This window comes from Amphibalanus amphitrite, unplaced genomic scaffold (assembly GCF_019059575.1).
Source record: "Amphibalanus amphitrite isolate SeventyFive unplaced genomic scaffold, NRLGWU_Aamphi_draft 001605F_arrow, whole genome shotgun sequence".
NCBI classification, from domain to species: domain Eukaryota; kingdom Metazoa; phylum Arthropoda; class Thecostraca; order Balanomorpha; family Balanidae; genus Amphibalanus; species Amphibalanus amphitrite.
This window is the reverse complement of record NW_024883098.1, coordinates 104,424-124,688: the sequence shown is the minus strand read 5'-3', so window position 1 is coordinate 124,688 and position 20,265 is coordinate 104,424. Positions and strand designations below refer to the sequence as shown.

Here is a 20,265-nt window from a genome sequence, read left to right as displayed (position 1 = left end):
TATGGGAAAAAAGTGGAATTTTCCTGCAGGACTGTGTCTGGGTAAACGAGAGCTTTCGATTGATACCCATTTTTACCATAGCACCACTTTTTTGTCCGTACAAAGGCGATTTTACGGATATTTTACGAGTCTAGGGGGCTTTACGGGCCTTAAACGTCAATGCAACGGGGACCGTTTTGGGGAAAGTTTCTCGGCTGGTGGTGGGGCACCTGTGTGCCGATTTTGAACGAAATCGGGGGGGGGGACCCCCCATTGACCCGAAATTTTGATTTTCCCGTAAAAACTTTCCTATGGGGAAAAAGTGGAATTTTCCTGCAGGACTGTGTCTGGGTAAACGAGAGCTTTCGATTGATACCCATTTTTACCCTAGCGCCCCGTTTTTGGCCGTACAAGGGCGAATTTACGGATTTTTTACGAGTTTACGGGGCTTTAAGGGCCTTAAACGTCAATGCAACGGGGACCGTTTTGGGGAAAGTTTCTCGGCTGGTGGTGGGGCACCTGTGTGCCGATTTTGAACGAAATCGGGGGGGACCCCCCATTGACCCGAAATTTTGATTTTCCCGTAAAAACTTTCCTATGGGGAAAAAGTGGAATTTTCCTGCAGGACTGTGTCTGGGTAAACGAGAGCTTTCGATTGATACCCATTTTTACCCTAGCGCCCCGGTTTTGGCCGTACAAGGGCGAATTTACGAATTTTTTACGAGTTTACGGGGCTTTAAGGGCCTTAAACGTCAATGCAACGGGGACCGTTTTGGGGAAAGTTTCTCGGCTGGTGGTGGGGCACCTGTGTGCCGATTTTGAACGAAATCGGGGGGGACCCCCCATTGACCCAAAATTTTGATTTTCCCGTAAAAACTTTCCTATGGGGAAAAAGTGGAATTTTCCTGCAGGACTGTGTCTGGGTAAACGAGAGCTTTCGATTGATACCCATTTTTACCTCTTTGTGACGTCATTTCTAGGGGAAAACGGGTCATAAAGGTTTCCCTCTACCGGGGCCTTTTTTCCCCCTACCGAATCTGTGCTGTGCTGAATCTGTGCTGAATCTGTGCCAACTTCCGTTACATAGGCTTCGAAAGGAACATGCCACTAGTGATATAATACTAAACAGGAGTAATCTTGTCGTGGTAATGCGTGTTGCAATGTTGCATGCGTTGTTGTTGTTTTGGTTTAGGGCGCGCGTGTTGCGTGCGAGGTTTCGTATTGCACGGTGAAGTGTAGCAGTGCATAGTTGTCTTGTTTCTGCCCGAAATCTCTGAGCATGAAGCCTAATTATTTGTCATTCAAAATTACATGCATTTATCTTTTAAAGCTTGGTTTCGTTCACTTGATTTTTGAAATTCAAGCTGGGTTTTCTAAGAAAAGAGGTTTTCTCACACAATTTGGGTATTAAGTGATGTAACGGAAGTTAGCCCACATTCAGCCCACATTCGGCCCAGCCCAGATTGGGGCTGCCAAATCTAGGGAAAAATCTAGAAATCTAGGGAAATATCTAAAAACCGTTTTACGCCTAAACGGCTGGACGAAACTGAAAAATAAGACCACCATTTGAAAGATCTCTTCACCCCGGACCTAATGATATGGTTAAATACCGGATCAATTTAACCAAAAGCATGATTTAACCAGGATGAAAATTTTCGGTCAATGGGGTGGCCCCTACGATTTTCTTCAAAATCGGCATGGTGATACTACAGGCCGAGATGATCAATCTGGCTGAAGAAACCCCTATGGGCATTGAAATCTATGGGGTAAAAACGCCCTTGGAAAGTTTTACCCACGCATTTCTGGCAAGTGTATCGCACGCATCCCCCCAATATGGGTATCATATGAAAGCCCATGAAAACCCAAACAAAATGGTGGGGTAAAATTTACCCATTACCCCATCCAGGGTAAAGTTTACCCAAGATGAAAATTTTCGGTCAATGGGGCGGCCCCTACGATTTTCTTCAAAATCGGCATGGTGATACTACAGGCCGAGATGATCAATCTGGCTGAAGAAACCCCTATGGGCATTGAAATATATGGGGTAAAAACGCCCTGGGAAAGTTTTACCCACGCATTTCTGGCAAGTGTATCGCACGAATCCCCCCAATATGGGTAGCATATGAAAGCCCATGAAAACCCAAACAAAATGGTGGGGTAAAATTTACCCACTACCCCATCCAGGGTAAAGTTTACCCAAGATGCATATTTTCGGTCAATAGGGCGGCCCCTACGATTTTCTTCAAAATCGGCATGGTGATACTACAGGCCAAGATGATCAATCTGGCTGAAGAAACCCCTATGGGCATTGAAATCTATGGGGTAAAAACGCCCTTGGAAAGTTTTACCCACGCATTTCTGGCAAGTGTATCGCACGCATCCCCCCAATATGGCTATCATATGAAAGCCCATGAAAACCCAAACAAAATGGTGGGGTAAAATTTACCCATTACCCCATCCAGGGTAAAGTTTACCCAAGATGAAAATTTTCGGTCAATGGGGCGGCCCCTACGATTTTCTTCAAAATCGGCATGGTGATACTACAGGCCGAGATGATCAATCTGGCTGAAGAAACCCCTATGGGCATTGAAATATATGGGGTAAAAACGCCCTGGGAAAGTTTTACCCACGCATTTCTGGCAAGTGTATCGCACGCATCCCCCCAATATGGGTAGCATATGAAAGCCCATGAAAACCCAAACAAAATGGTGAGGTAAAATTTACCCACTACCCCATCCAGGGTAAAGTTTACCCAAGATGAAAATTTTCGGTCAATGGGGCGGCCCCTACGATTTTCTTCAAAATCGGCATGGTGATACTACAGGCCGAGATGATCAATCTGGCTGAAGAAACCCCTATGGGCATTGAAATCTATGGGGTAAAAACGCCCTTGGAAAGTTTTACCCACGCATTTCTAGATTTCTAGATTTCTAGATTTTTCCCTAGATTTCTAGATTTTTCCCTAGATTTCTAGATTTTTCCCTAGATTTCTAGATTTTTCCCTAGATTTGGCAGCCCCAATCTGGGCTGGGCCGCATATTTACGTCTGGACAACGAGTTGCGTTGGAGAGGCCGGAAATAGTGGCGATTTCAGGACCGCAAGAATGGACCGTCATTGGAATGATTCTTTTTTAAACCGTGCACTGTTTTCGGCCGGAATTTAATAGTTGATACAAAATATTTTGTAATTACGTTGTCACCAAGAATGAATGCAATCAGGGCTAAATTTTTAATACTATTGCATTTTGTCAAGAAGCATATAGTGCTGTTATGTTGCAGTTTTAGCGCGTTTGTTACAAAATATGAAGCGAATAAGCGTCAGTGTAATTCATCAACAGTGCCAGAAGTTAACTTGATGGAAAGATATGCTAATTGCTCTTGTCCATCCACTAAAATTTATTAAATATTTTGCTTTGTGTATTCCAAAAGGAGAGGGAACCATTTCATTTGTGCCTTCATGTCAGAATTGAAGGTGGATCATTAAATTTTCAACGCAGTTTACAAACAAGCATTTCAATTTGGTCTTTCTCGTTTATAAGCAGTGGCTAAGAAAAGGTTGATCAATCCTGAAGTTCAGTCATCGTACCTCAACTTGGCAGCAAGATTCCCCAAGGACAGAGGATATATTGTATACATGTCCTGTAAATCAAAACAAACAAGCATTTGGTCTTTCTCGTATATAAGCAGTGGCTAAGAAAAGGTTGATCAATCCTGAAGTTCAGTCATCATACCTCAACTTGGCAGCAAGATCCCCCAAGGACAGAGGATATATTGTAAACCTGTCCTGTTAATCAAAACATTTTTGTGCCTACAAAGGCTTAAGTTATCTGTGGTGTGTTCGGAGTTAGGCTATATGGCTGTTTTTGTTGTATGTTTATGTGGAGATTGAATATAACTGTGACCCTGTGCTTGTTTGTATACTTACGGTCAAACAGGGAACAGCACATTCACATAACATACTCAGTACCTAACTCATAGCTGAACCCTGCAGGATCTGTACTTGTTCATGTCTCGAGCATTAACAAAGCACTAAAGTAGCTTAGTAATCATTTCCCACATTTTTTGAGCATCTAACATGACATACAGCAGTGCAGAGCAGCTTCAGAGAAGAAACACTTTAAATGCACAGACTCACACCAGCCACCCAATGAGCCAGTTCCTCAGTTGACTGTTTCTCTGGATGCAGCTTGGCAATGTGAGCTATAAGTCTAACTTTTGGCAAGTTGAAGGTTAGCAGGTAAGATTGAGTTAGGGTGAGTACCTACCTATAACTGGGTGCTACTGCCATGCAGGTCTTGGGTAGGCTGCTAATATGTGTGATGATTGAGGTTAGGTCAGCTGTCAGGTTAGTCAGGTTCAGGTATGCTCATTGCTCAGGTCACATTTTTATGGACATTTGGCAAATTAAAAACTAGCAATCTAATCTCAGCTAACCCAACTAAACATACACAACTATACTGACTATAGGAACTGAGCACCTACCTACTTGTGCCTACATCTCATACCACGTCAAAGTAGAGTTCCTTGGTGGAAGATTACCCTCAGTACTTTTTATCCCAGCCCTGTAAAGAAAACTAATACTTCTAAGCTCTGAGTCACTGCTAGCCATCCACAGGAAGAAACGCTGAGACTGAGAGCTTTGCCATTGTATATTGGACCAATAATGACTATCACGAATGACTATGAACACATAATATGATCACCTCGTTGCATGGATTGTCACATTGACAATCCTTCTTTGACAATCCTTTACTACAATCCTTTTTTCAAGAAATACAGTGATGATGATTAACATCAAAATCAACATAAAGTGGATTTAGTGATCCAAGCTTTCTCCTCCAGTAGCAATGGAATGATCGCATGTTTCATTTGCCAGACACTGAGTATACTGATGCACTGGCACATTACAATCTGCATAGCATCTAAGCATAGTAAAACTGCCCAAGTCCATTCATTCTAGATTTAAACTTGATAGTTAGCACTAATTTATCTTGCTGTTGTAAGTTATCATTCAATATTCATACCAATACATCAATATGCGCTCATCAGTCAACATTTTCTGGCATGATCCTGCTCAGCGTGCTCTTCAGTATTGCTCCAAGGTCTGCAATACTATAGCTTGTTTTTGGACAATAAGCTCTTTTAATTTTACTTTTTCCTGCTGATATATGAGCCCGATCAACTTGCGTTTATCAACCAAAATTTCATAACTTGTTCAACTTGATATTGATATTGCTCAGGAGTCAGGAGCTCTGTCAGCCTCCTGGATACTTAAGATTGTTTTCGGTAAAACTTCAGTTTTTTACATTAAAGAAACACAATTTTGATTTGTTTTCAGTCAACATGCTTCTTAAATATGATATAAGTCAATCTTCAGGGATTCAAAACGTCCAACAAAACGACGTACAAGAGCAAGAAAACCAACAGATAAACTAAAAAATGGCCTTGGAACAGAGCCAAGTGGTGCTCCATTTGTTTGTTTACAATGATTGTAGTGCTGATGTATTTTTAGGACTCTGAACGTCGGCTTATAAAAAATGAAACGTTTTTACAAAAGTTGTAAGGCAAGTAATATTTATCTGAAAGAACTAAAATATTCAAAAGCCAAACACTATGAAATACATGAATCGGAACGAAAAAGTAACCCAAAAATCCAGCCTAATCACCGACTCCTAAAACTGCAATACAATCAGCACTTTTCCCCGCAACTCGTTGTCCAGACGTAAATATGCGGCTGGGCCGAATGTGGGCTGAATGTGGGCTAACTTCCGTTACATTATTAAGTGTCAAATTAAGTGTAGGATATCAGGCGGTTTACAATCGCTCTATATTTTTTGGACGTCATTTAATGGTTCTTCTTCTTGTTTTAAATAATGCCTACGTAGCATTCCCATATTTAGGTTTTTCATTCCCAACTATAGGAACGAAAATGCATTCCCAAAAATGGCAGGCTTGGCCATAGTTCCGCCTACTGCTATTGGACCAGTGAGCATAATTAAAAACCCATGATACCTTCAATTTTCAAGTTTCCCATACCTGCTACATTGCATGATTAAATCGAGACATCCAGGCATTTCAATGTCACGTGCACAGACCACACTTTTCAAAGTTTAATGCAGTGCTTTAATATTGCCAGCCGTGTGGTTCAAGGGGTGTGGTTAAACGCGTTGAACTGAACCACACGGCTGCTGACGTCACTATCAATTATAGTTGTGAGCTTTTTGGCAGGTATGGGAAACACCTTCCAGCCCTAAGGCCGGGAATTCAATAAATGTCACCTCGCTTTTTTAGCGAAAAGCACCTCGGGCCTAACGGCCCTCGGAGTTTTCGCTAAAAAACCTCGGTGACATTTATTGAATCATCCCGGCCCCGGGCAGGAATTTATTTTCATCAACGTTACAGATGGAAGATTTTTGTTTTTAGGATTTTTCCTATCATTTTCTCTTAGTATTCTTGCTCAAGCCACCTACTCCTCAGATCTCATACCACCACACACCATGGTGAGTGACACCAACCCAGACCCTACGCTCTACATGGACTACAATGCCACCACTCCGTTGGCGGCCGAGGTGAAGGCTGACATCGCCGACTCGCTGCACCGGCACTGGGCCAACCCGAGCTCGACCCACCCACCAGGCCGGAGCGCGCGCCGCGTGCTGGAGGAAGCACGCAGTCACGTGGCTGCGGCCATTGGCGCCCAGCCAGAGCACGTTATCTTCACCTCCGGGGGCACTGAGGTGGGTCGGGGTTCCCCCAGTTTGACTGCTTTTTGAAAGCAACTCCTGCACGTCAAGTGCAGTGTGGCTTGAGTGGAAGAATGATAGGGTGGTGTACGTGTAGGTCCAATTTGACATTTACTTTCATATAAACCAGGGAAGGCACAAATAAGTTGGAATGTTACATCCCTTTGCACTTATATTCAGTCTAGACTTGTCTTAAGTGCTCTTCAGTCTTCACCGTTAATTTTCTTTCGTTAAAGCTGCATTTGCATCCTGCCTCGTACCGTTTCCAGGCGAACAATATGGTGGTCCGCGGTTCTCTCGAGTTTTACCGGGCGACCGGCCGCCGGGGCACACCGCACCTCATCATCTCTGACACGGAGCACGACGCCGTCGAGGCGCCGGTCGCCGACCTGCAGCGGCGGCGACTCTGCTCTGGTGGGTTAGCATGATCAGTCTGCTCTGGTGTGTGCTATACTGCAGCCGGGAATCATGGGTCTTAGACCTCGCTAATAGCGGGTCTCCACAAGTATAGCCAACTTTTTCCTGTAGCTACTTAGATAGATGTGTCGATTTTTTTTTTTTGGCTAATCTGTTTCTCCTGTATCGAACTTTTCACGTAACGGTCAACAAATACTTGTTCGTGTCGACTATCCGGTCTTATATTCCGGTCGCAGCTATGTTGCCAACAATGCATGCTACTCTATATGCTACGGTGCACAGGGCTTGTGTTGAGCACTGATTTCTGAATGGATGTGCGTTTTTTGTCCGTTGTGTACCGAACCCCGTTGTGTATTTGCTTTGTGAATAGGTTATTGGTGCTGCTTGTGATACGTCATGTTCTATACATCACCCCCCCCCCCTTTCGTCTCTGCAGTGACCCGGCTGCCGTGCCGCGCGGGGGGCCGGGTGAGTATGCTGTTTGTGCGGCATTGTGTCCGATTTATCACCCCCTCTCGTCTCTGCAGTGACCCGGCTGCCGTGCCGCGCGGGGGGCCGGGTGAGCGTGTCGGAACTGCGCGCGGCTCTCTCCCCCGATACCTGCCTCGTCTCGGTGATGCACGCCAACAATGAGACTGGGGTGGTCAACGACATCGAGGCGATCGGACGGTGAGCTAGGTGGTCTCTTAGGTCTCGGAAGATCGAGGATCTTTAATAATCTGACATTGGTTCTAATGGTATGCGAATGTGTGAATGGTAGTTTGGTATCGAATGCTACGTCACCTGCTCCTTAATCGTTACCTGCTGCCCTTCAAGCTATGCTTTCCTTGTCAGCATCGCTGTCCCTCAGAGCCGCCACCCTAACTCTTTATTGTTATTATTCCGATTCTCTCCAGCGCTCTGTCCGAGTCCCCGCACCGCCAGCACATCTGGCTCCACACGGACTCGGCTCAGACGGTCGGCAAACTGCCCGTGGACGTCTGTCGGCTCGGTGTCGATTTCCTCACTGTCGTCGGCCATAAGGTAGGGGAGGCTGCAGTGACAGTAGCTACCCGCGTGCGTGGTTCTTGTTCGTGTTGTCAAGCAGGACAGATGTTTAGCAATGATAGAGAAACGGCGTAAATGATTAATGTTTGACGAAACAAATGTTACTGATGCTGTTTTTATGCGCATCAGTTTGCACTTTGCGGCTTGCTTATCTGGTTTGCCAAGGTTAATAACGAATGTTTTGTTGGGGTGCTTTACTCAACCGCTTCCATTCTCTGCTAGCCCTCCGCCCCGAAGTCTGACTCGCCGCCGCCCTCCGGCAGCTGTACGGACCGCGTATCGCCGCGCTGTGGGCCTCTGCCCTGGGTCTGACGCGCGGCGCGGACGGTAGTGCGTGTATCACGCTGCTGCGCGGCGGCGGTCAGGAGGGCGGTGTGCGGCCGGGAACGGAGATCACCCCGCTGGTGCGCGGACTGGGCACCGCCTGTCGGCTGGTGCAGCAGGGTCTGGAGAGGGACCGACAGCACATGGAGCGACTCAGAGATCTGCTGGAGCGGCGGCTTCTGGTCAGTCGGGGGCTGGAAGTAAAGCGTAACGGTGCGTTTGGAGCGCCTTCGAACAAACGTTATCGCGCGATTTATAATGTAGAATGAGAGCTGTGTTAGGGCCTTGAATAATGACGTTTTGTTATTTAACTGAACAGTGTCGTCCAAACAACTATAATGAATCGGGTGCCCTTGCTATGTAGTATCGCACAGCAGGGCAGAGTATTGCTGAACTGAATGTCGAGATCAGCAGGCTATCTTACTCGCGACTGTCTCTCGATTGTCATGCGTTTGTTCGACGTGTCCCTCTCACTCCCAACAACCGTGAGACTTGATCTAACTCTACGCTCCCCGCAACAGGAGACTGGCGTGGCCGAGAGTATCAACCTGCGCGACTCGCCCCGACTGCCCAACACGTGCAGCGCGGTCCTCTCGAGCCGCCGCTCTGGCAGGGAGGTTCTGCTCCGGTGCCGGCGCCTGCTGGCCAGCGTGGGTTCCGCCTGCCACGAGACGCCCGCGGCGCCGGCCGGAGACCGTGATACAGCTACTACAGTGGTGACTGGGGCGAGAGAACCACGTACGGAAACACCGGAGACATCAGGTGATGTGGGAGATGAGGGCGTCTCGGCGGCGCCCGGCCTCTGCGGGGCGCCGGACGGGGCGCGGGGTGTCGGCGGTCTCAGCGGGGTGCTGCTCCGGAGTGGCGTCTCTCCAAAGGACGCCCGGAGAACGGTGCGGCTCAGTCTGGGCCGGGCTACCAGCGAACAGGACGTGCTGGACGTGGTGGAGGACCTGAGACAGGCGCTGCGGGAGGCGGGGGAGGAACAGGAGGACGCGGCGTAGGTCAGTGAAGCGGGGAGGAACGACGGGCTGGGTCAACGAATCTGATAACGATATACGTGTAGTTCGTGAACGACATAACGATGTCATGGAGCGTAATATTAAATGATGAAGCATTTTACGGTATCCATATGTTAATACGCTTACTGGGGCCGTGGTTGGGACCGATGCGAGCTTAATACGCAATCAATCATGTTATTTTATCTGTGCATGTTTATTGATAATGGTTGCACAATATTTTTCATGTTATCTGGAACGTAACATGTAACATCTTATCAGGTTTTGCAGGGACTACAGGGCTTCTGCGTAATATTTTCACTAAATGACGATTATGCCTATCTGCCGTGGATCGTAAAATCTCCTGTGATCTGCCGAGTGTGTAGTGATGTACGTAATATTTTACATCCGGACGCCGTTTTCGGCTCAAGTCCGACGTGCTATCAAATTTAGGAGCATGTCAAGCCTCATATCGACACCTTTTTTTCAACCCCACATTTGTTCTCCGGTGAATTTCAGACAAGTTGGTTTAGAGACCTTAAAAAAAGGTACAATCACTCGATTTTTCTCAAGTTTGTCTGTCTTGGCAGATAAAGCAATACCAGAACAGGCCTACGAACACACATATTTGATCAGGATCGGACGATTGGACACTTTTAAAAGGAGATCTTTCGTGCCTCCCGGAAATTCACGGGAGAGCAGATGTGGGGTTTAAAAAAAAAAAGGTGTCGATACAATAGTAGATCTGCTTGTATAATCTCGAGCCATGCATGATTTTTTAGCTTTTATCGCTCGAGTAACGTACTTTTAGTCCATATTGGTGATGCTATTTCGACATCACATGTTTTGATATCAAATTTTTCTCAGGATTTTATAAATTGGTGTCTTGCGCCAAATTTTTGGTAAGTACCTATGTGTGTCGTCATAAATCAATACAAGTGTTAATCGCAATGGGCTATACCATGAAACTGCCGATTGAAAAATTCATAAGATACTTGGTCAATTAAATGTGCTTATAAAATATCATCCATGCGTTTCATCCTCCTTTTTTGCTTGATTTGAAATGCTGATGCGAATTTTATGTCATCAGTGACATGTGGAAAAGATGCATATCAAGCGTGTGGGGATGGTCGATAAGACTGAGATTGTCTGCTTATACTGGATAGCAGTACAGAAAAACACGCTTCGAGGAAAGAAAAGTTTGTTTTTACGAAAACTGGTCCTGCTAATTGTTTACCTTGAAGCTTCCCCGAGTCATTCAAGGCACTGAACGCAGCTGCTGGAATATGAACCCTGCATGATCACTACACCGTATATGTGTGCACAATCGCCTATAAAAGGAGACTATCCAAGCTGCAAAAAAATAAAAAGTTAACACCACGTGTACATCACAGTACACGAATGCGTGGAATACAGCTGATAAGCAAACAAAGCGCTCAAAATGTACAAAAAGCTCTGCCGTCTGGCCTGTGGTCACAAACCTTCATTTACCGTAGTGTCAATGACGCAATGAGAATACCGTCACGACGCTATTCCCATATCACATAACCTCATCTCAACATCACATGACGTCATCCCCACATCGTGACGTCATCACATGACTGCGCAGCAGCCGCAGCACTGAGACGGGTAGTCGGGAAAGTGGACGTTCCGCTCGTGGCCGCAGACGAAGAAGGTGCCCTCGTTGCCGCCGTAGTTGTAGGAGACGCTGTGTATCGCGATCTGTTGCACGTCGTGGCGCTAAGGAAGAGGGAAGACAATTTTAGATAGTTTTCAATAGGAGAAACACACGCACCAGAAAGCGGTCATATGTCCTCTCTTATGTCGTGAATTTTCTGTACCGTATATGCCTGCCAAAATCATGCCTGCTGCAAAATGTCCCATACCGTGCAAGCCTGTCACAGTGTGTCTCTACTATACCTGTCAGAGAATGTCCCCCACCATACCTGTCACAGAATGTTTCCACCATACCTGTCACACTCTACCTCCACCATACCTGTCAGAGAATGTCCCCCCACCATACCTGTCACACTAAACCTCCACCATACCTGTCAGAGAATGTCCCCCACCATACCCGTCAGAGAATGTCCCCCCACCATACCCGTCAGAGAATGTCCCCCCACCATACCCGTCAGAGAATGTCCCCCCACCATACCCGTCAGAGAATGTCCCCCCACCATACCCGTCAGAGAATGTCCCCCCACCATACCCGTCAGAGAATGTCCCCCCACCATACCCGTCAGAGAATGTCCCCCCACCATACCCGTCAGAGAATGTCCCCCCACCATACCCGTCAGAGAATGTCCCCCCACCATACCCGTCACAGAATGTCCCCCCACCATACCTGTCAGAGAATGTCCCCGTACCATACCTGTTGCAGAATGCGTCCCATCGGCCACCCGGTGTGGTGTTTTCTGACCAGGTGCTCGGAGGCCGTCACGATCCGGCTGTCGGGGAAGCCGGTCAGTGGCCAGACCAGGTGCGCCTTGGCCTGGCAGACGGTCTCCCCACTGACGGCTGTGACCTCCGAGTCGGGCAGGCCGGCCGGAGTCTCCACCACGTACCGGTCGGCGTGCACCTTCCTGGGGGTGGGACGGGGGGGGGGAGTGAGGGGAGGGGAGATTGTACTTTGTTTCGTGAACACGTCCGTAAGTGAACTTTTTTCACAGTTTGTTGCTACATTGACTGGTTACCGTACCTAACCCACCTACACGTCTTCGTTCGCCACAGAACACCGCCAGTTCCGGACCGCAGATCAATTGTCCAGCGTCTTCTATCCCTTATCTTTGCCTTTCTCTTTCTTTCTCTCCTTTCTCCTTCTTTTCTTCTCTTTCCTTTCTTTCTTTCTCTTTCGCGGTGAGTGTGCGCGCGCTCACCAGGTGACGGTCATCTCGACGAAGTACTTGAGGTTGCGCTTGCCCTTGCAGGTGGTGCAGGTGACCATGCCGTTGCCGACGCACCAGGTGCACTTGTTGGTGCCGACGCCGCCGCAGCGGCTGCAGACGTCACCCAGCCGCTGTCCGCTGCCGCCGCACTGGCCGCACCGGTCCTGGGGAGGGGTGCAGGGGCGTCAGCACAGGTTAGGTCTGGGGTACGCTTAAGGCCCAAGCAAGGTCATCGGTTCTTAGAAGCGTGCACAAGGATGGGACTAAAGATCAGGTTTCTGAGGCACACAGGCGGGCAGGCCGGCCAGGCCAGGTATGGGGTATACAGACGATGGGGTCACACCAGTTTCACTGCTCACCGGTCCTGGGAGCGTTGGCGGTGGATGGTGTTACAGGTCAGCTCTGGTGGCGTTGACACTTGGGGGGGGAGGGGGGTAGGCCCTTTTGGTCTGACGAGATCATTTCAGAGCCGGAAGGATGACAGTAATTAGGGGCAGACATTTGTCTGGGCAGGCACCCCTGTGAATCGCCGGGGCTGAGTCCATCCCAGTTTACATGGGGGCGGATCATAGCAAGACTCTTTGATTGACTACCTGAGTGCTGTCGAGTTCAGACGTTTTCCGAAATATTTGTCCGGAGAGCTCATAATCCAGTTGTCCCAACGGTAACCCGAGCAGTGACCGAGCTGCCCCTGTCGGCAGTGTTTCATGACCCGTGAGGTAACCCATGTGGTAATCTGACCTGCCCTCTGACGGCAGTGTTTGGTGACCCATGTGGTGAGTGGTGATCGTGTGGTAATCTGACCTGCCCCCTGCCGGCGCAGTGCTTGCAGCGCACATCCCCGTGAGCCTGGCAGTCGTGACAGGGCCTCAGCGTCTGAGTGTTCGGCACCTGTAGCACCTTTTTCTCGTCCTGAAACACAGGCCCCACAGTCAGAGTGAACGTTATCGCACGGCAAATGCGGAACTCGATACTACTATGGACGTCAAACCCCTTGAGACCCCACTTTTTTGCGATAATTTTTAAATGCGTCAACTCTCGTTGACAATATTCTGGCAATGTGTGTTTTAGAACCTGCCGAAACTTTTATTACTAAGGTATTTTGACGCCAAACGATTATGAAAGGTACTTCTCATTCACTCGTAATGTTAAATTTCACGGAACGAATCTGCTGTTTGGGTAGAGGCTACGCGCTCATGGGGCGGAGCCACGCAATGACGTCAGCGCTAAGCTCCGCCCTACCCCTCCGGCGCTCCTTGCCCGGCGACCGGTCACTCGCGTCTATCGCTCCATTCAGGCTTGATGGTGGGCGGTAGCTGGTAGCGGTAGCGGGCGCTGGTAGATGGCATTTAGAGCAGATGGCGCTGGTGGCGGGGCTCGAGTGTGGCCGAGCGCAAGCCTCTGCCCGGGCCTGAATTGACCTTAGCATTACGAGTGAATGAGAAGTACCTTCCATAATCGTTTGGCGTCAAAATACCTTAGTAATAAAAGTTTCGGCAGGTTCTGAAACATACATTGCCAGAATATTGTCAACGAAAGTTGACGCATTTAAAAATTATCGGAAAAAAGTGGGGTCCCAAGGGGTTTGACGTTCATAGTAGTCCCGACTTAGTATGGGGCCTGGAAGAACACGATCCGCGGCAACTTGGATGGGGTTCATTTACCTATTGATTGATCGGGGCTTGCGACTACGTTTTGTAAAAACAAGCAAGAATTAGCTTTCTTTGAAAGTTAACGAAACTTTTGTTGCCTCTTTGAAATCATACCAGTGCGAGAAATGCATAGCTTTCAAAAATTATCTTTGCGCCCTTGTATAAGCACATAAACTAATAAGAGTGATAAGGGCGGCCAAGCAATAAAACAGCTCTAGCTGCGCCGCTGTGTTGGGTAGCCCGACCAGTAGTGATCCCACCTTGAACAGCGCCCCCGGTGTGAGCGGAATCTCCCACGGCTGAGGCGCCGGGCCCCCGCCGGCCGGAAGACCATTTCCCGAGAACGGCTCAAACTTCCACTTTGTCTCGCGCTTCTCCACAAAACTCTCCAGGGTATACTGAAAATTCCGTAGGATGTCACATTAGATGCTCGGACATTCACCACGTGCAAGTATTTCAGCAGTTATGGAATCAAACGAGAAAACTGACGTAAGATCTTCATGAATGACTGCCGTTACAGTTTAGAGTCAAACACTTTCGGCATACCAGCAATACCTATGGGGCATTCCACGTCAAATCGAACAAAAATCGGCTGTTTTGCACCTTACCATCAGCGATTTCATTATAAATTTGTGAGCGAGTTCCTGTGTCGCCCCGGACATTACATTGATGTTTTTTGCACATTCTGACCACAGGTCTTCTAAATATAGGGCATCAAATTTTTACAAAATGTTGCATCTTTATATTTTTGAACGACCATAACTTTGGTTGTACTTGTTTGATTTGAATGAAATAAACCTTACTGTTTAGGTAATTTCTTAAGAATTTGTTTAGAATTGCATCGACTTAAATATATGACCTTGAAATTTGCTTAACTCTGTTCTTAAGCACAAAAATTGAAATAGCAAAAAACACGCCACCTTCGATTTGGCTCATTTTCATATATTTTATTGCCTACCATATTCTTAACAACCTGTGAAAAAATTAGAGTGGGCCATTCATAAGTTTTGAAGAAAATGGCACATATGTAAACGTATGTTAGCACGCGCATTGGAGGGGGAAGAGTGAATTTCGCCCCACCCCTCCTGTTTTTCGCCAATATCTCATAATATTGATGCGAAATTACTTATGGCTACCTTCCAGAATTGAATTGCACATCTCATCGTGCAAGCAATAAGAAAATCGGTTCACAACTGTTCTAGTAATAGCGGTGTAAAGTGAACATCCTGTCGCCGCGGCGACGCGGCGACTCGGCAGCCGGCGCCGACCGCTACGCGCCGCCTGAATTGTAGACTGTGCCGGGACGGAACGGAACGGTTCCGTCTTTACATCGCGCTCCTTACCGCTGATTACGTTCGATTCGCGTCAAATTTTGTGAGAAGACTAAGAAATGTACAGGCAATCTTATGGTGAAAGAATTCTGAAAATAGGTTGGTAAACAATTGAAATATGAACGTGTAAACACAAAATTGTGACTGCTGCGTTTCCCGCGTCGGCCGATCCCGCCTCAGCCGGCGACATGTTACTCTTAGCAGGAGTCTCTAACTGCCATATTTATTATCGGATTAACTAGAAATTCCCCATACATACTCAAAAATGTATGTTCTTTCGTATAGTGAAGATCAAAAGACGTGAAGATATCGTTGCGTGATAATGTTTTCGTTGAATTATTTCATGATGCATTTCCACACGGCTCAAAATTCACCGCAAAATACCGTTTGCCTGAGACACTTTTACAATGGAACGTGAATGCTTGACTACGATGACTATGCATTTCCATTCTCGCAGAGTTTGGGATATCACTAATCAGCAATCATTCATTTCAGAAAGTGTACACAAGCAAGCATGTCTTGACTCTGTCTTTCAAGGTCACGCGCGGTTGCGTGATGTTGATGCATGAAAACGGCGTTTGCCGCGAAAGTTATGAATGGCCCACTCCAATTTTTTCACAGATGGTTAGGAACATTGTGACGGACATAATATGTAAAAATTACTCAAATCGAAGGCGGCGTGTTTTTTGCTATTTAAATTTTTCTGTTTTAATTCAAGGTCAAATGCATTTCAAGGTCACTTCAATTTAATTTTATAATTAAAAATCAAAGCCTTATCAATTGCCTACAAAACCCTGTTAATATCATTTTGATACCAGAAAAGGAACCAGAGTTATAAGCATTTTAAAAAAATGATGTGTGGCATTTTTGGCTATATTCGATGACCTATATCTCGGCGATACGTTATCAAATTTCGAAAATATTACACGTAACTCAGTTTTGAACCATGCCCAGTCTGCCTGCAAATTTTCAGAAAAATCGAAGGGGATGACGGATTTCGGTGTTTGATTTGACGTGGAATGCCCCCTATTTGAATACACGGTGATATACCGATGAGCCTACCTATTGCAAAAGCGCTATCACCTAAGTAATCTTCAGAAAAAGCAAATTAATGGTTTCAGGCTCACGAACCTTGAACGTGAAGGTGGGAGCGACGTTCCTGATCTGCATGTCTTTGATAGGACCGCTGCCGTAGCAGCAGTGCTGGGCCACGAAGGCGGACAGCGCGTCCTTGACCTCGTCCCGGGTCAGCGGATCCTGGGTGAAGGCTATGCGCGGCTGGTCGGCCGGAGGCGCGGACGGCATCGGATCGGCCGGCGGTCGAACGAACCCTACCGGGAATCGGCCAAATTAGGGATATAACTGGCGGCAAACTGACTGTGGGCGAGGTCATGAAGCGTCATGTGGAATTTGAGAACGTCAGAATTCCCCTCCCAAAATTCATGGTCGCCATCAAGTGCTCCCGAAGCATCGGAAAGTGGAACGACATTTGCTTGAAATGGACCGTGCGGTACAGCATACTTACAGGCGTTCACTACTAGCGCCATCTATGATGTGAAAGCGATACTTATTACACAGATGGTCTCAAAAGCAGTACGGTGATTATGCTGAAGTCCGAACATGTAACATCGCATTTATGTAAGACTAACATCCGTGGGGAAGTTCGATTCCTTAGATAAATGAAGTTAACAGCACAATGCAAAGTTCCCTCGACCTATGTAACTCCTGTGGCTCGCCCACAATCATTTATTATCGAAACTCACCTCCGTCGAAGCCGATGTCCCTGTATCCGTCGATCTGAGGCGGCGCCGACGAGGCGGAGGGGTCCAGATACGGCGGGGTGGCCTGGGACGGGTACTGCGGGGCAGCCTGGGACGGGTACTGCGGGGCGGCCTGGGACGGGTACTGTGGGGCAGCCTGGGACGGGTATGGTGGGTTTTGCTGGGACGGGTATGGTGGGTTTTGCTGGGACGGGTATGGTGGGTTCTGCTGGGACGGGTATGGTGGGTTCTGCTGGGACGGATACTGCTGGAAGGGAGGGCCACCCTGCGGCGGTCCGGCATTGTAAGCCATTCTGAAACAGAGAACATATACCAGCCGTTAGAAATAATAACTTCTGAGGAATCAGTTCAGTGCTCGATTCTGCAGCTACAACGAAGTAGACATGGAAGCTAGAAACGTGAATAAAAGTAAATAAATAAAAATTATTTTTACAACGTGCTTATAACTTGCACTCATCAACAAACACATACCTCCGCCAACGTGTCATTATTGTGGCACAGCTTGTCGCTTTTTATGCAACGGCAGCGAATGGGTTCAGGACATCTTGTTTCTTCCTGCTCCGATGTTATTACCAAAATGGCAACAGTAAATACACGATCATTTTATGTCGTCCACAATGCACGCATGGCACGTATTCCAGCCGTGTCTGTCTCAGCATTGCACCAGTTGTGCAACATCTCCTGACATCCTCCCCTCCCTTCCCGCCTGATGGGCACATCTTTTCTGGAACTACGCTATCCGGTGGTTGCGGCGACGGCAGCTCGTAGGAACCACATCCGACCGTCCGTTCGGTTTTAGAGGGAATCACGTAATTGATATTGTAGTCTGTAGATCGAAACAAGTGATTTGCATAGATGACTGGTCTTTGAACGGCTGCACCAAAAAAAAAATTGTTAACGGGAGAGATAATCCGACATATCTGAATAAATCGAACGGCGTTGTTGTAAGGCGCACCTGGTCACTATCAGCTTTTGAGGGGTCGGGGGATATGACCGGTGACCCTAACTTCCCTCCCTGGATCCGCCGGTGGCTGCAGACGGGTCCGCTCGCCAGTCGTAATGCCACCGCGCCGCTCCGGAGTCGCGTCAGGTAGCCGAGTCACCGGGAACCCCCGATGACCTCCCCGTCCCGCTGAGCTCCCGCTGGAATGTCCGGTCAGCTCTCGCCGGTCAGACATCAAGGACAGACGGTAATCTGAGCCGGCAGGTCAAATGCGGACTGCCAGGCGCCGGGCGAGGGTGATGTGCGCGCCGCGACCCGCGCGGTCCTACCGTGCTTTCTTGGGATGGGTGTCGAATGTCGATGTGATAAATATTTGTTATGAAAGCCGAGGGCGACATAACTTGTTTACCCAGAATGCATTTGTTTAGTCAGTGGCAGTGTTCCTAAAAGTTGCAGGCTTGCTTGGAAAATTCAGCATTTGGCTCAAGGTCCGATGCCGCGGACTCATGATGCTAAAATAAAGTCGAATATTGCCACTAATTCGACCTAGCATCACAAGGACTGTGACAAAATGACTTCAACTGCTGAACTTTACCAATTCTAGGTACGGTACCCCTGCGGATGGAACTGGGGCAGAGTCACTCTGTCGGGCGGCGTTCGACGAACCCAGGCGACCCCGGGTGCAGGCCAACCAGGCGCCCCGGGCGCAAACAGTGGGAAAACCCAGACCCAGCGCTGAAGTGGTGCTGTGATGAAAACACGAGCCGGATGACGAGCCAGCGCCGCTCGCAGCCACCACCGACGACGAGCTTCTTCGACTGTTATCGTCATTCGTCAGTGAAATAGGATTATGGGTAGTCTAACATTGACACCACACTTCAACTCGAGGCCAGAGTGGGGCTAGGCGCAACATTGAACGTATACCTCGATTTACCATTACACATTCACAATGTCATTGTGTGCCGAGTTACGGTAATAGAAAACTTATCACCTGTTAGCACAGCGCAGCCACATCTTATCGCGTTACGTGACTGACGCTGATACGACATTGACCTTGAACGTTGCACCGCGATGTGCGCCGCATGTTCACGTCCCCAATGGCCTCTCTGGGTACGCTCAACATTACAACATTTGCAGTAGGTTCGTAACCGTTTCTCTACTTCCTGATTCGCCATTTGCAAAGAATGCAAATCTCTGCCACGTCGATCAGATATTTTACTAGTCGACGCGAAATACCGTGACCAACACACGTGACTAACCTGTGTTGTGCAGGAGCAAGCGCCGCGTCCCGATGACCACCGGCTACTGGATCTCCTCTGGGACAGCTCTGCCAGTCTCCTCGGGGCTCGGAGTTCTACCGCTGCGCACCGACCACTGCGACCACTGGCCCCGACAGTCGGCCGATTGTTGCTAGTGATCCTTGCTAGTGATGTCTGAATCGGCTCCAGCGGCTGCAGCGCTCCTTCCTGCCGGCCACGGGGACTCGTGAGTGTCGCTGGCGGGAGGAGGGCCGGAGCGGGGTGGCTTCACAGGCAGGTAGCGCCATCTTTACCGCTAGTGACAGACTCCAGGGGCGGAGGCAGGGATAGAAGGTGGGTGGTCACTGGTCAGGCTGCTCGCAAATTTTCGTGGAAAATTAATGTTGAAACTTGAAAGATATATACATAAATAGGTATATCTCTATGTGGTCTACGACATGCTCGCCAGTTTTACCGGCAGCGGTTTCCCTCAGAGCAGTGCGCTAAAAAACCTGAAGGTTATTGACCTGATTTTTTGTTTTTAGTTCACGTGAGTATACATTACCTCGCTCTGTTAGCAATTCGCCTCAAATGCCTATATACCGCCCCCTGACAAATAGTTACACATTTCCCCTTCAGGAATGTCAATCAAAACCACTAACTTCGGCGTAGTGTTTGTTGTACTTTGAGCTATTATTTATCCCCATAGATGGCGCTACTAGTAAACGCCTGAAGTTATGCTGTACCGCACGACGCGTTTCGAGCGCTGGAGTCAGGGAGACCCCCGCTTTGATAATGTGAATAGAATTTGAGACTCACATTCTCAACGCGGGTGTCTCATCATTGTGAGATATGGAAGCTGATGTCATTCGATAACAAATTAGCGTCTTATTTCTATTCACATGTATGAGGTCAGCCCGGGTGAGG

General features: G+C 47.9%; 2 protein-coding genes across 6 annotated transcripts; one reads left to right on the top strand and one right to left on the bottom strand.

The window, feature by feature from the left end:
* The first annotated feature begins 1,102 nt into the window (after nucleotides 1–1,102).
* LOC122374101 (selenocysteine lyase-like) lies at nucleotides 1,103–10,459 on the top strand. Of its 5 annotated transcripts, none has more exons than XM_043352653.1 (7): nucleotides 1,103–1,124; nucleotides 6,457–6,716; nucleotides 6,992–7,136; nucleotides 7,667–7,808; nucleotides 8,036–8,162; nucleotides 8,450–8,692; nucleotides 9,032–10,459. In XM_043352653.1, exons 2-7 carry the CDS (start codon nucleotides 6,477–6,479, stop codon nucleotides 9,512–9,514), a joined length of 1,380 nt encoding a protein of 459 aa, XP_043208588.1. In that variant the 5' UTR covers nucleotides 1,103–1,124; nucleotides 6,457–6,476; the 3' UTR covers nucleotides 9,515–10,459. The 5 variants fall into 5 exon arrangements, with proteins under 5 accessions (XP_043208588.1, XP_043208584.1, XP_043208585.1 ...); XM_043352649.1 differs by lacking the exon at nucleotides 1,103–1,124 and adding an exon at nucleotides 5,700–5,735; XM_043352650.1 differs by lacking the exon at nucleotides 1,103–1,124 and adding an exon at nucleotides 5,732–5,964.
* A 236-nt stretch (nucleotides 10,460–10,695) lies between these two features.
* On the bottom strand, nucleotides 10,696–19,843 carry LOC122374102 (protein SSUH2 homolog). Its single transcript, XM_043352654.1, has 8 exons — nucleotides 19,360–19,843; nucleotides 17,140–17,450; nucleotides 16,508–16,707; nucleotides 14,306–14,443; nucleotides 13,198–13,305; nucleotides 12,385–12,557; nucleotides 11,880–12,090; nucleotides 10,696–11,248 (listed from the first exon to the last, which is right to left on the bottom strand). Exons 2-8 carry the CDS (start codon nucleotides 17,447–17,449, stop codon nucleotides 11,102–11,104), a joined length of 1,287 nt encoding a protein of 428 aa, XP_043208589.1. The 5' UTR covers nucleotide 17,450; nucleotides 19,360–19,843; the 3' UTR covers nucleotides 10,696–11,101.
* Between the last annotated feature and the right edge of the window lie 422 nt (nucleotides 19,844–20,265).